This window comes from Peromyscus eremicus, chromosome 12, assembly GCF_949786415.1.
Source record: "Peromyscus eremicus chromosome 12, PerEre_H2_v1, whole genome shotgun sequence".
In the NCBI taxonomy this organism is placed as follows: domain Eukaryota; kingdom Metazoa; phylum Chordata; class Mammalia; order Rodentia; family Cricetidae; genus Peromyscus; species Peromyscus eremicus.
This window is the reverse complement of record NC_081428.1, coordinates 1,466,774-1,481,605: the sequence shown is the minus strand read 5'-3', so window position 1 is coordinate 1,481,605 and position 14,832 is coordinate 1,466,774. Positions and strand designations below refer to the sequence as shown.

The window sequence follows — 14,832 nt, the reverse complement described above, 5'->3', positions numbered from 1 at the left end:
ACAGTCTCCTAAACTGTAAAATGAGTTGGAATATTTATGTTTGTATTGCTATGTAGATGCTGGCTTAAAAGACACTTGTGACCTATAAAATATGTCGAGGCAAAAGCTGCAGGTTTCCACTTAGTTACAAATCCTTCCGTTTGGGATAAGACATCAAGAACTAACAGAGGGGTAGCACAAAGAAAGCGGCAGCCTGGGAGCACGCTCTCACCTGATACGAACAGTCTCGCGCTGTTACTTTGTCTCGTCTCCCCCGTGTATCTGTGCCGCGTGATGCAGCGGTAGTTGTACAGTCCATCTTCGTTCTGTACGTCTTTAATATACAAGGCTCCCGTGGATGTGATGAGAAATCTAGATCCTGAAACAGAGAGAAACAAGGGCTTTGTGTAAATAGGGTAGAAACAGACCCCTAACAACTTAGCACCTGTAGATTAGTGTATCTCTCCGCCCTCATCAGAAAAGCTTCATTCTGCAGTAGACATGATTAACACAGAGGCCCACAAGACAAGGGGCAGAGAATGAGACTTCAGAATGTTCATCCATAAAAGAAACACATACTCCTCACCCCCTCCCTGATAGCTGAGGGGTCTTGCATCCTGTAAGAGCCAGAGGCACTGGATGGCTACAAGGAAATAGTATCTCTGGATGTAGCAGGGCAGATGCAGGAAAGCTATGACAGCATGAATAAAACCTGGCCAAGCTCAAACCAGACCAAATCCCAGCACAGAGAGGGAGCTGGGCACAAAGTCCCGCTTCCAACTGAGGAGCTACTGGTGACTTGTTTTCTTTAAGAGGGCAGCCCCGTATAAGTCAACCACTTTGTAGGGGAAGACCATACATCCAAGGATGTATGGGCAGCACAAATTGGATTTGAAGTTTGAAAAGTATAATAGAACACAAAGTTTGGTGGGTAGGAAAATGATTGGATCTGGGAGGATTTGGAGGTGGGAGGAGTATTATCAAAATACATTGTCTGAGATTCTTAAAGAATTAATAGAAAAAAAAGTAAATTGAAAAAAACTTGACCACATCAACAAAGTCCTCTGAGAATTATTTATTCACTCAAAGACTCTTCTCACAATGATTAAAAGCTGTTATGTATTTCCTTAAGGGTCCAATCTGTTTCAGCTTTTCAAGCAGAGTAAGCTGGGATGTTTTCTTTATTATATTATGTACATACTGTCTAGACAATTTTGCTTTATTTTCTTCAAAAGAAAGCAACAAGTAATCTTTTACCTTCTGTTGTATGTCACTGTATGGCAAGTACTACAAGTACCTCTTATTGATATACACTGTGCAGGACAGAAACATGTTTTCTTTTTCAACATATTTTACATGGTTGTATAATGCCCCAATAATCCCTTCTTTTGAAGTGCAGTGACAGGCAAGAGGACAAAGAGGAAACATGCAGATTCTGTCATCTTCTGAGCATGGAGCATTTCCCTGAGAACTGGCAGGCCATCATCTGGGAAGACATACGTGGATGGCCATCTGTGACGGCTCTTTAGCAGGGGAGGAGTGAGTCCATAGTGGCAGGACCAGTGCTGCACTGGTCCTGGGCACGCTCCCACTGCACGGCTAACATGGCACATGAAGAAGACTCATAGGACATTATTTCAGGAGAACTGGATCTTCTATTGCTGTGAACACTTTCTGAGAAGTTTAGAGAACGGAGAAGGAGCTGACCTAGCTCGTCTTTGATGACCTCTCCTTTGCCACTACCCACTGAATTCCATCTTGAAATTGATCGACATTTAAAAACTGAAAACAAGGTAGAGGAATAGAGGCTTTTCATCATCAGAGAGCATGAAAGCCTATGGCTTCTGGGTCATCTCAACTTCAAGGTGTGTGGAACCCTTAGGGGACAATGAGAACTGAGCAAAGCCCTGTGATGCATTGTCTCCATGGTGTCAAGGACCCCTCTATTGTCCCCTGGCTTTCTGCTGCCTGCTGCCTGCTGCTTTACACCAGAGGCTCTTGAGTCATGTGTAAAGATGGTTTGTTCATACTCTTACATGGGTTATAAACTTTTTTTGGTATAAGCAAATATGCAAACATAGATTATTAGAGGCAATAAAATATGGCACCCCTTCACACACACATACACCCAAACACACACACACACACACACACACACACACACACACACACACACACACCTTGACTCTTGAGAACTGCCTGGTAACACAATTGCCCAAAGGCAAATTTTACAGTTAACATTATTTTTTGGTGTAGGTTACAGGGATAGACTATAGAGTTCTAATGGAAATATTTCTCAGCTATAGTTTGTAATATTTGGAATGTCAGACACTCAGCAAACCAGAGTCACCAGGATAATGGCAGTGAGCGGTCTTTGACTTTGAGGTTGGTACTGTGAACATCAGTGATGGCTGGGCTGCACTATCTTGGTATCATGGGATGTCTGAGAAACACCTCTGGCTTCTCAACATATAGTAAGTGGTCCCTGAGCTCTTCAGTGCCTAAGCCCCTGGACCTGATCTCCATCGCTCTTCTGCTTCTTGCTTCTCTGACTGTTGCCTGTTACTGTTGCCTGGGTTACCACTATCCCTGTCCTCACACGTGTGTGATGTGTTTAGTGTCCAGAGTGAAGGAACAGGTGTACAGTTATGACTCTGAATAGGCTGTAGGGAGTTCTTGAGCCACCTTGCAGTCACTTAATGTGAGCGTTATTCTAGGGCCACTAAAATACGTCTGTGACAAAGCCCTCATCCAGCTGGCCTGCCTAGATGTATCAAATGGGTTGGTGGGGTATTTCTATTTAGAGATACAGGATTATCTCAGAAACTGGACATTTGCATAGTAGTGGCACTGCAGGACCCCTCAGGATGGGGGTTCTACATCCATGTGCCTCCCTGTTGTGGTGCTGAGGGGTAGAAAGCCCACAGGACAATGAAGCTAAGCCATGGTCTGGTCCAGTTGCACCAAAGGCACAGATTAAAACAGCAGATGCACAAGAGCTCTGTTTTAATGCAGTATGGGTGGTAGAAAGCCTCAGGTTTAACAGTTGAGCTGCAAAAAGCTAGTGTGTATTGAGCTGATTATCAATGCTCCTGTGCTATGTGTGGATGAGCAGGTAACCAGGGCCCAGCAGCATGCTCATTCCTTGAGTTAGCAACCATCTGAGCTCCAGGAATGCAAAGCAGCATATGTCACAGCCATATCATCAAGGAGCTTCTATCCTAAACAGCCTTGAGTCTTAGGATTAAAAATACGAAGAATGGGAGAAAAGAAGTTGGAATTTATCCCCAAGCCTGTATGTTTCCTTTACAACAGTCTAAATGTTTAACTACAGCCAGTACGATATCTGGTATTAATTGATATGCTCACTCTATTTGGATAATTTGGATCAGTCTCTACTAAATAATCAATTTGAAAGATCTTTTCAGTGGTATGAGGTGGACCAAGCTTCCTTACTTTGAGAGATCTCTTAGGGTCGCAGAGAAAACCCAGGGTCCAGAATCCCATAGATATGAACACTAAGCTATCTTGTCATTTTCCTGCCATGTGGTGTCATTCAAGACATTCAACTCTCTAGACTTTGGTCTGTTCTTCTAAGACAGACAGGAGATCAGTTCTATTATTGAAGGTTGGCTGATGGTACAGATGTCAGGCAGACATCTCAATTTCCAGGTGAGAGCAGGTGGTGATAAGGTATTATATATCCTGAAGTAACTATGAGAGGGTAAGCTTCAAACAGCTCATCATAAAGAAGGCTATGCATATGGTATATATGTAAATGAGCTCATTTTAATCATTTCACAATTTGTACACATATACATACAAAAGATTATGCCTCGTAAATATGTGCAACTATGATTTGTTAACTAAAATATTATTGATAAGAATAAGTAAAAATAAACAGGATCATTCTGATCTGATAGGCACTGATCAACATTTGTATCCAAGTTGTCCCCATGAACACTGACACAAACATGGTATGGTTCACTTTTTAAAGATTTTTTTTTTATTTAACATATAACTTTCACCTCCATTCTTATTAGCTCTTTGAGAGTTTTGAGTTTCATACACGATGATTGGCCTTGCAAGACATGCTCACTGGTATAACATTGGCACAGATAACACAGGAGTACTGAACCACTTTCTGATTGGATTTAAGCCCAACAGCACAAATAAAACCCAAACCTGATATCTTATCAGGGTCAAGGACATATGGCTAGATAGATCATAGGAAGAACCTAGTACTATCGTACTGCTAAATGGACACAATATTAAACTGACTCCTAACAACTCATTATTCCCTTAGATCAATACACCTCTTGCCCATCATCTGAGAAAATTCTGTTTTCAGTAGATAGTGACTAACACCGAGACCACGACTTTCCAGGGCACAGAGAATAAGAGACTACAGAATCTCAGCCCTAAAGGGAATGTGTATGCCACCCTCACCCTCAAAGGCTCAGGGATCATTGTAGAAGAGGGAGCTGAGTGCAAGACCAGTGCAAGCTGAGTGGTGGGTGACTACTAGAAGGTGTCTCACTTAGCAGGGCAGCTGCACATAGGGTCTCACAGGAGTTCATTGTTATGGTTTCAATCACAAGAGGCAAACTCACTAGAAAAGTCTAACGGTGGAAATGACATGGAAGAGACTTATACCACAGTTCTGCCATTTGACCATGAGTACAGCTCAGCAAAGTGATGCCCTAGCATGCATAAAGTCCTGGTTTTTGATCCCCAGCACCACAAATGTACATGTGTGTATATAGTGTATATGGATATGTTTAAGTTCACATATGTATGTATTTCTGTCTCTTGGTGTCAATGTGGTGAAATGTGTGCCAATCCCATGAGCCAGTGTTATATGACCTGGCTGTGTTTTCTAGGGTAATGAAAGCTATAATATGTCCAAGAACATCTTCATACATCCCAGTGACAGGCTGTGGGTCAGGAGAGTCACATAGACATCTGTTAGACATTGAATGCATATCCATCTAAATTGCATACAGAGACACTCTAAGCTACTGTGTGATAGTACTTGGAGGTAATGGTTTGAGAAAGTAATTTTTTTATATGAGAGCATGTGGGTGGGGCCCTGAAATGGGGTTTGTGCCCTCATATGAAGAGGAAGTAAAACAAGCTCATCCTTTCTGTGGTGAGAAGACACAGTGAGGAAGCAGCTACCTACAAGCCAGAAAGGAGTGTTCAATAAGAAATGATTCATCAGACACCCTCCAAAACTGTGAAATAAGAATTATATAACTGTTATTTAAGCCATTTATTTAGTGCAATTTTATCACAACAGCTGTCTTCAGAAGTCTTTGCATCTGTCCAGAGGAATCGTGGTGGGAACTCAGGGACTTTCTCTGATGTCATTGTCATGTTGCTTCAACTGTCAGACACGATATGTACTATTTGAACATGAGGTACATGTCAAGGAGTCATGAAAATTAGTTATTCTGCACCCATCATAGTGCAGCCAATAGCAGGGCTCTCTTTTCCACCCTCTAGAGTAGTTATTGATCCATCTGCATGCCTGCTTTACATTGCATGATACGTGTCTAGAGATACTCAGTGCTAGGCCTGCATCTCCAGCCCATTTCCCACTCAACATTCAGGATTTTTGCAATCATAAAGACAGAGATTTGACATCTCTAGATGTTGTGATGGAGTTTTGTAGCTAGAGTTTTCCTGCCTGGCCCACAGTCAGGACAAATTTCTCTCACCTGCCAGTCGCACAGCCTCTCAGACCCAACCAAGTAAACACAGAGACTTATATTGGTTACAAACTGTATGGCCATGGCAGGCTTCTTGCTAACTGTTCTTACAGCTTAAATTAATCCATTTTTATAAATCTATACCTTGCCACATGGCTCATGGCTTACCGGCATCTTCACAAGCTGTTTGTCATTGTGGCGGCTGGCAGTGTCTCTCTGACTCAGCCTTCCACTTCCCAGCTTTATTCTCCTCCTTGTCCCGCCTACACTTCCTGCCTAGCCAATGGCCAATCAGTGTTTTATTTATTGACTAATTAGCAACACATTTGCCATACAGAACATCCCACAGCAGAGTTCTACCATATCAAGTCGTCCCTAGGAGTCAAGATGGAGTCCCATCACACCAGGTCATATATGCTACCTATGAAGGATTGTACTGTGACCATATCCTGTAGACTCTCCTCTATTCCTCCCTCGCCTATCAGGCCAGAAACTCTCCCCTTCTTTCACTTGCTTTCCTCAGAATCTTGGAGCCCCACGCTCCCTAGATGCCTCCTTTTGTACACTCCTGGTCTCAGCTCCTACATTAAGTTTTTAGCAGTGTTGTTCACATTCTCTGTGCCCAAGACCTCTCCTTACCCAGGCTGAGCTTTATCATATATTGATGGGAATTAATGTTGTTCATACATATGACTTTGGTTCAGTGTCCTTCTCCTCCACTCAGAATAGGAAGGCATCATTGCTTGTTGTTCAACTTCTTATCCCCATTACCCAGAACAGCATGTGGTTATACCATACAAGAGTATTTGTTAAATAGATATCCATGTAAAGCAATCTGTCATCATTGCTGCATTTAAAATTCTTTCCTAGGCTCGGGAACAGCTCAGTAGTGAAGAGCTTGCCAGACAACCATGAGGAGTACTATTTGGATCTCTAGAATCCACATCAAGCAGGTGTGGTGGCAGCCTTAATCCTAGCACTCAGAAAGCAGAGACAGGGCATCCCAGGGCAGGCTGACTAGTTTGAGTAGTCAGAATCAACAACCACCAGATTCAGAAAGAGACCCTGTCTCAGAAAATAAAGTGGGAAGTGATCAAGGAAGACACTGAACATCCAACTTGAGTCTTCACACATATGTGTACACACATACCTGTGCTCCAGGTTACATGTGTGCCTACTACATACAAACAGGCATGCATCTATACATACACAGCAATACAGATACATATTTAAAAACATCTTCTATTTGGTTTTAGGTAAAATGAGAGAAAGCTAAGATATACCATTTTATAACCCAACATGATTATTTCCTCATGTACAATCCGCAAGAAAATACTTTGCCCCTCTCCTGGAATGATCTCAGTTTATTACCTGAAAGCAAGCCCATTTTAGAATTTGGATATTAATTATTCTTTCATTAGACTCTGGCTTTTTGCTGTGCAGCTGGGTTAGGTCTTCAATGAGGCTGGTACAATTTGCAGAAAGATTTTTTAAAAGCACGCTTGATTTTTCTCTCCAAATCATTTCTTCAGTTTGCTTTCTTTATTCTTTGCTACTTCCTTCTGAACTGAGCCAATAATAATTAAAAGAGCAGATGGCTCTGCTAATCAGATGTTGCTTGGTAATGCCACATAAAGAACCTGTCTAGGCTTTGCCTGCCACCTCGCACCGACAGCTGCACCCCCAAATGACAGAACTTTCTCTAGGTTCCTCGAGACAGTTTGCACAGCAGCGTCAGGAAATCAGGGGACTGGAGTCAGAATCTAAGTTCTAAGTCTATATGGTTAGGAGCTGATCCTGGAAATGAATATATAACTTTTTAGAAACGGGAACGCTCAAATAGCATTAACTAAATTAGAAGGGGAAATAGGGTAACTTTCAAGCTTTCAGTTTCTCTTAGTTCAGATGTAGGTCAGAGAGGAATTAGACTCCTGGCAGGGCTCTTCTCTGTCCTCTGCTCTCTGTGTTAGAGACACCAGCAGGAGCTGCAGATGGGACCTCAGAGAACAGCCTGAGGACGATGGCTCCTTGAAGAACTGCATTGGCAGCTTCATCTGGGAGAGCCGAAGGAGGGGTGAATTAAGATGACTGGTATGGAGGTATGGCTAAAATATTCTTCATCTAACATTATATGCTGAAGTTCTCCAAATATGACCTTATTTGGAAACCAGGTCATTGTAGATGGGCTACTTCAGGATGAAGTCACACTGTGGTGAGAGAGCCCTGATGCCCTGTGACTGGGATCCTCATAGGAAGTGAAAATTCTGGCACAGAAATACCTGAGTACAACAGGAATCCTCATCAAGGCAGAAGATACTATGTTCTCAGTGAGGGCCAGAAAAGACCTCCAGGTGGGCGAGGGTCTCTGTTGTAGACGAGGTCCCTAGAGAACATGACTGACCAAAGCAGGCTGCACAGGAGCTGATCTGTGTGTGGAGGAGCAGCCTGTCTCAGAGACTGATGTTCAGAACACTCATGTGAGGGAATAAGAGAGGAGGGCCAAGACAAGACCCAGCAAAGGAGGGGGCAGGAGACGAGGGCCCAAGGCAGTGACCAGGAGGCCCCGGAAGAGAGACTCTGGAAACCACAGTGGCTACTGCAGCCTCAGCCCTGTGCTTTTCTACTGCATGACCTGGGATGTGCATAGAGCTTAGGGTCTGGGTTTCCTCATTTCCAACAGGGCTACGTCAGGGTGATGTTATCTTCTTGGAAGCATTGCTGCATGAAGTGAGAACTTGGAAGAAAGCCAGGCTGTGTCACCATCTATCTATGAAAGAATCTACTTCTATACTAATAATAACATTAAATATCCAGCTTCAACAGCTATCAATGTACAAAGTAAGTGTAAAGAACACTCTAAACTATTCCCCAGAACAAAGTCAAAGACTAGGTTAAATGATATGATGCCACATTCTAAGAACAGATGATCTGATATTATGAAAATGTCAATTTTCTGAAAATGAAAGAAAGCAATTGATCTTCCTCCCTTTCTAAACTGCATTGATTAAAATATGCTACTCCCACCAAGGAGATTAGAAAAATCAATAAGACATTTGAGAATACATAATCTTGGTGGGGGTGAAGGGAAATGAACATATCTTACAGAGTATAAATTGGTGAAGCATTTCTTGGGACCAACTCATGTGATTATTTTTAGTCATAAGTATTGTACATACTTCAACCCAGTGGGTCCTCTACAAGACTCTGTCCAAAGTAAATCCTCAGACATAGCCACATATTAATAGATAGCACTGAACTATAGTGCCCTCTGACCCTTTAGAAACAGTAGAATGCTGAGGGGTAACTGAGTAAAATAATTAATATGCTCAAACTCATAGTGATTAAAAGGACAGTAAGATAGAGCTACCATAGTTCTAGAAAGATCTCCAAGGCAATCTAGAGTAATAACAAAATGATACATAAATCAACATACTACATATGTATGTGTCTAAGCATAAATTTGAATATGCAAATGAACACAGGTATTGAAGTAGCAGATATTTACTGAAGTGAGCTGGGAGAGGAGCAGAATTCATTTTCTTTCTTATGCTCACACCCCATGCTCTCTTACACACTCTAGTAGCCTGCTCCTAGAGGAGTCTGTGGGTGTGGCACATGGCACATGCAGACCAAAGCCCTGGTAGCTTAGAGACACAGGATAATCAGGAAGGCTGGGATAGGCAAGGTATATCAAAGGTGACTTGATTTCTCTTGCTTTCCAATCTGGTCTACTGGTGGGTGCAGATGTAGCAGAGAGGGATGCCTCCAACATTCCTTTGACCTTTGTTATCCCTGCCCTCCAAACACCTAACTGGCCATGCTCCCACCTCCTCACCACCCATGGCTGCTTCACACCCTCCAACTTTGCACTGAACTACAGTTAGCATCACGGTTCTTCAGTCACAATGTCAGCCACGACAGAGGCCTCAGGGAGCAAAGCCACCCTCTTGTTTCCCCTTGCTCTGCCCTTCCCCTCACACTCTGCATTAAATGACTAGATATTCAAGATACATAGATTCTGAGGTCCCCCCTTGCCTCCTCCCCGCCTTTGAAGAGGAGCAGGGATTCCAGTTCAGGCAGTGACCTCACCTTTCCACTACTCTTTGTTATGTAATCTGTGCTGCTGAGGAAAGCGTCATCAAGGCAGCCAATGCACAGCACAGGCCGGGCTGCCTGGAAAAATCACTGCACTGGAAGTAATGATATATTATAGTAGGGGGCATGTGGACGCCTAGGCTGGCTTCTAAGTCCAGAGTCCTCCAGCATAGACATGTTAAAACACTCTGAAAGCAATCTCACAAAGACATTTTCCTCCTGTAACTAAGATTTGCTCAGTGTACTTCTCCCACAGTTAAATGAGGCTCAATTACACACTGCTAATTTAAGCCTGCATACTGCATTCAACTGTGCACCTAATTACCCTGTTTAGTTTGTTAATGATCAGAGCTTTGCCTGTGCAGATCTTGGAGTCTACCATTAATCTTTACTCTAGTTAGATTTCTCGTGATTTTTTCCAGAATATATCCTTCGAAAAAAAATAGATTTTAAAGGGATTATTTAAGGATTAACAACAACATCAAAGATGCTCAAACAACTTACACAGTACTCATTCATTCATATGAGGAGGGGACGCTTGTCACTTGCTGTGGGGCCACTCATGTCTGCGGGAAAATGTCTTAGTTGGAGACAAGAATAGCAATTAGACAAAGGAGAGAAAAGTGAACAGTGGTGGGTGCATAAGTGCATAAAAGAACTAAGAAATGAGCCAGAACAGAGTGAGTGCTTCCTCAAGAGGGAGAGGGGGCCAAGGGGGAGAAAGAGAGAGGACAGAGAGGGGAGATGGGGAGAGAAAGAGAGAGAGAGAGAGAGAGAGAGAGAGAGAGAGAGAGAGAGAGAGAGAGAGAGAACAAGCAGAGGAGAGAGGGGAGAGAGAGATATGACTTGTGACTTGAAGGGTGTTTGGCAGGGTAGAAAATCCAAGGGCACTAGGGAGGCTAGACATGATCGAAGCATAATGCAGACAAGGGAGGGAATCCGATCCATCTGTATAATTATGCAGTCATCATAATTGTTAAAATAAATACTTCTAAAAAGTTAAATCTAGATAGCTATAACTATTAAAAGCAACATGTTCAAAAATGAACGAACAGTGGAAGGAACTGAGGGGAGTGCAGAACCTCAGGGATGGCCTCTCCAGTGCTCAACAGAACGAGTCACTGTCTATGTGCAGCCATGTTGGCCTCTTTCTGCTGCTGTGATAAAATACCAAGGCAAAAAACAGCTCAAGGGAGGAAGGGTTTATTCTGTTTACAGAGCAGATACAGTCCCTCATAGCAGTGGGAGCCTACCAACTACCTGGCAGTCAGAAAGCAGAAGACAACAGGAAAGGCCATGCTGCACACCTCCAAAGCCCACCCCAGGGATTCACTTTCTGCAGTAAGGCTCCATCTCCTAAAGCTTCCATAGTCTTCCCAAACAGCATCACCATGGGTGGGGGGCAGTTTTTAAATATGAGGGGGACATTTCACATTCAAACTACAATGGAGCCTGTGATGTGCTGGGAGAGCTGTTCTATCTACATGGCTCCTCAGCCTCCTCAATGCCACTGATTCATTCAGAGAAAAAGCCCCAAGGACCTGGCCTCCACCAATGTCCATCCAGCTGCCTCCAAAAGGATGCCTCATGTGATCTCTCCCTATTTAACACTTACTATCCTTCTTTCTGTAAATACAGGAAAACTGACCCATAGCTTAAGAGTCTTTGGGAGATAATTGCATCAACCAGAAGTCAGTGTATTTGCATATATACATATATGGCTGGTTCTATTGACTTTACATTTCAAGGTAGCAATACAAATATTCTTTACACATACTTTGCTTTAGACAAACAGAACTATTTAAAAGACAAAAAAGAAGTAGGAGTGTAGATGGGTTAGGTGATTGCAGGTAATCCTGAATGCAGTCCAAGAATGACCTGGCATTGGGAAGCTTTGCATCCATGTCTCTTCTGACACCAGGTAAGTAATACATTCTCAACATGAGAAAGGGGGCAACTGTTGGTTGCCAGAAAGGAAAGACGGAACAATCCAAAAGGATGAGGCCATTAGAAAATATCCAGTTGTGTGCATGCCATTCCAGAAGGCCAGGCCAGAGAGTGAGAAGAACATATGGGAGACATGTGGTTGAGGATGTGGAAGCCACACCTCTGCCTTGACGGATGGGAGAAGAGTACCAAAAGCCCCAGGGTTTGGAGCCAGGGTGGAAGTAGGTGACTGCTATTTCCTGATGGTGAGACAAGAGGTAAAACACAAGGAAACGGGTAAAATTGGGTGGAAAACAGGTGAGGCAGATACAGAACTCACAAAGGGTGGGGGATGCATCCCACCACGGACGGCAGAGGATGGATGGAGAAAGTCAGAAAAAGCAGAAAACTGCTTTTAGGATATGGTTGAATTTTCCTGAGATAGGTTAATTCACAGTTGGTCCTTTAGGGGGAGCCCTAGTACCTCCCCCTGCTCCCCCCCAAGGCCTTTCTCCCATGTCTTAGCCTGGCAGGCATCTAACATGAGTCTCTCATGCTTAGTACTTTATTTTTAGAGCCAAACCATGAACTCAATCCACTGTGAGAGTGCCTTCCTCCACGGATTAGTTAGACCACGATCGTTAATATTTTACGAGTCTATGCACAATGTGTTCAGTTCCACCTAAACTGCTCCCATGAAGGGAAAAGCACACAAAAGAGTTAAACACGGGGTGTGAGTTCCCTGCTCCGGAGAAAGCCCACCCTGTCGTCTTTTTGTTTCACTTTACATATTCTCCTTCCCATATATGTACACTTAGAAACAGTTTACATTAACTTTTACATCAGCAGGACACACTCTTCCTGTACCACTTTTCTCTAGCAAGTCTCATATAGCAAAACCACCCTGTGCCCTTCACACACCCTCAGAGCAGAACATGGTAAAGTTGTCCACGCCTTTGATGCAATCCAACATGTTTTTAATAAAGGCAGAATTTCCCTACAGCAAAGATGAGTGAAAGTCCCCAGCGTTCCAAGATAATTCATCCTCTTCTTGAGATGGAGCACAAAAGAGTTTCCTCAGATGTATATGTTACTCACCTTAATATCTCTGAAAATTACTTTCCTGTCATGTTGGGAAAACTTCAACTTGTCACTTAAATAAGAATAAAGTGAAGCCATTTTAAGTGACTTGCAGTGAGGCTATCTTTTTTTTATTTCTTCATAGTAAATTTTAATTAGAGGATATCTTTTAAAATAACCAATATTTTATACTAAAAAATAGTAAAATGAGGACCATAGAAAAGGTAGCATTATTTTTTTAAGTGGGCACCACTTATTTTTTTAAAACTATGTATATGTGCATGTATTTGTGTGTACATCAACAACAAACTTCCATCATTGATAGTTTAGTATTAATACTGATATATTTATTAAATACTTGGGCCAATCTCTCAGATCATGAATCTCACATACAATAGGCAGAAGACTGACAAGTACATCCCAGACAAGTCCTCCAATCATTTTAACCTTATGAACCTGGTAAGGATCTCACCACAGAAACTATAACTTCAGGCTTCCCTGACTCAGACTAATTAAACAAGTTAAACCACACATCCCATTCTGAAGAGCTGTGACATGCTACAGTCACTGGAGGGACAGGAACTCCCCCAGAACCTTCTCATGTAGGCACAGATCATCACTGTTGCCTACATCGCCATTTGGGGACCTCCCTACAGATTGTCACAGCACACCCATCATGGAAGGGAAAACTGGCGAGCTCAGGTTTGGGAGGATGCAGGAGTGAGAAGATGGGAGTTCAGGTGAGGAGAGAAAATGAGAATCTTACATCCTAGGAGGACAATCATGCTCATTCTCCTGGGCAACTTAATCAGATGTCCTTGGGAAGGAACCCTTTGTCACCTGCCCATCACTGACTCCATCTCCTTTCCTTTTCAAAGTCTCTTGGAAAGATGCCGATGTGTGTGCTCGGAAGGAAGAAACTGATGGTGCCCCACTTAACATCTGCTTATCCAGTCTCCTTTGATGCCTGTGCTCCACCTCACTCACTCACGTTGGAACTCAGCCTCTGTGCTGGTGAATGGATAGATCTCAATGTTCAGCTAAAAGCTGAAATTTTTGTCCATGTGTTTTTCACTGCACAGGTGTAAAAATTCTAGTCTCTCAGTCAGCATTAGACAGCAGCGACTTTAGATGGACCTGTAATGGCCAGGTAAGAAGAAAGAGTCCTCCTTTTCCTCCTGACAGGTGTGAAGGATATTTGCGTGGCTCATGGAGAGAGGCTGGATGAACTTTGATGAGCTCATTGCTGTGACAATCCTTTGCATGTCTGCCATTGGCTACACCATTCTCTAGGTGAAGAGGAGCTCATGCCCAGTGTGAGCAACACAGAGAGTTTGAAGAAGCTAGCCTAGGCTACATGAAACCCTAGCTAAAATAAAGCCCATGAGAAATGATATTTATACTTTTTCCACTAAAGGTGAAAAGAGGGATTTCTCCAAGGAAATAGCTTTATCATAGAAAAATGCAAAGGGATATAACACTGCTATTGGTGATATCAACTGCAGAAATCACCAGGCCTGAACTGTGTGGAGCCCCGGCCCTCCACAGCTGCTGCCATAGCCGTGGTTTGATAAGCGCAAGTGTTTGCTGCTGCCTTGTCATGGTTATAGGGATGAGCGGAAGAGAGGGTATTACTCCAGATAAGCTCTGAAGAAGCCAGTTCTGCATTTAAAAACCTGCATGCATGAACACCAGGCAGACAGCTGGAGGCAGATAGAATATCACAACTCACTCTGCACACCTTGTGTTCACAATAAGAATGTCAAGGTGTCTTTGTCACTTTCCGTCACCGTGACAAACATCTGAGCAAGACAACTTGAAAAGACGAAGTTGAACATGGTTTCAGAGCTCCAGGCCATCGTGGCAGGGAGGGTGTGGTGGGCAGCTCACATCATGGTGGACAGGAAACACAGAGAAAATGCTAGGCTGTAGGAATTTTTGCTTTTATTCTCTCTCATTCCATCTGAACACTGGAGAGTATGGTGGTATTTTATTTGTACTGAAATGTGATTTTAATTGTATGTTAATAAATAAAGTT

At 43.0% G+C, this 14,832-nt stretch overlaps 1 protein-coding gene across 1 annotated transcript in view; it reads right to left on the bottom strand.

The window, feature by feature from the left end:
• Positions 1–14,832, bottom strand: part of Dscam (DS cell adhesion molecule) — a 488,931-nt gene that overhangs the window by 264,430 nt on the left and 209,669 nt on the right. Inside the window, exon 4 of the mRNA XM_059277689.1 lies at positions 212–358. Coding sequence (XP_059133672.1) covers positions 212–358 — 147 coding nt within the window. The remainder of the gene's footprint in view (positions 1–211; positions 359–14,832) is intronic.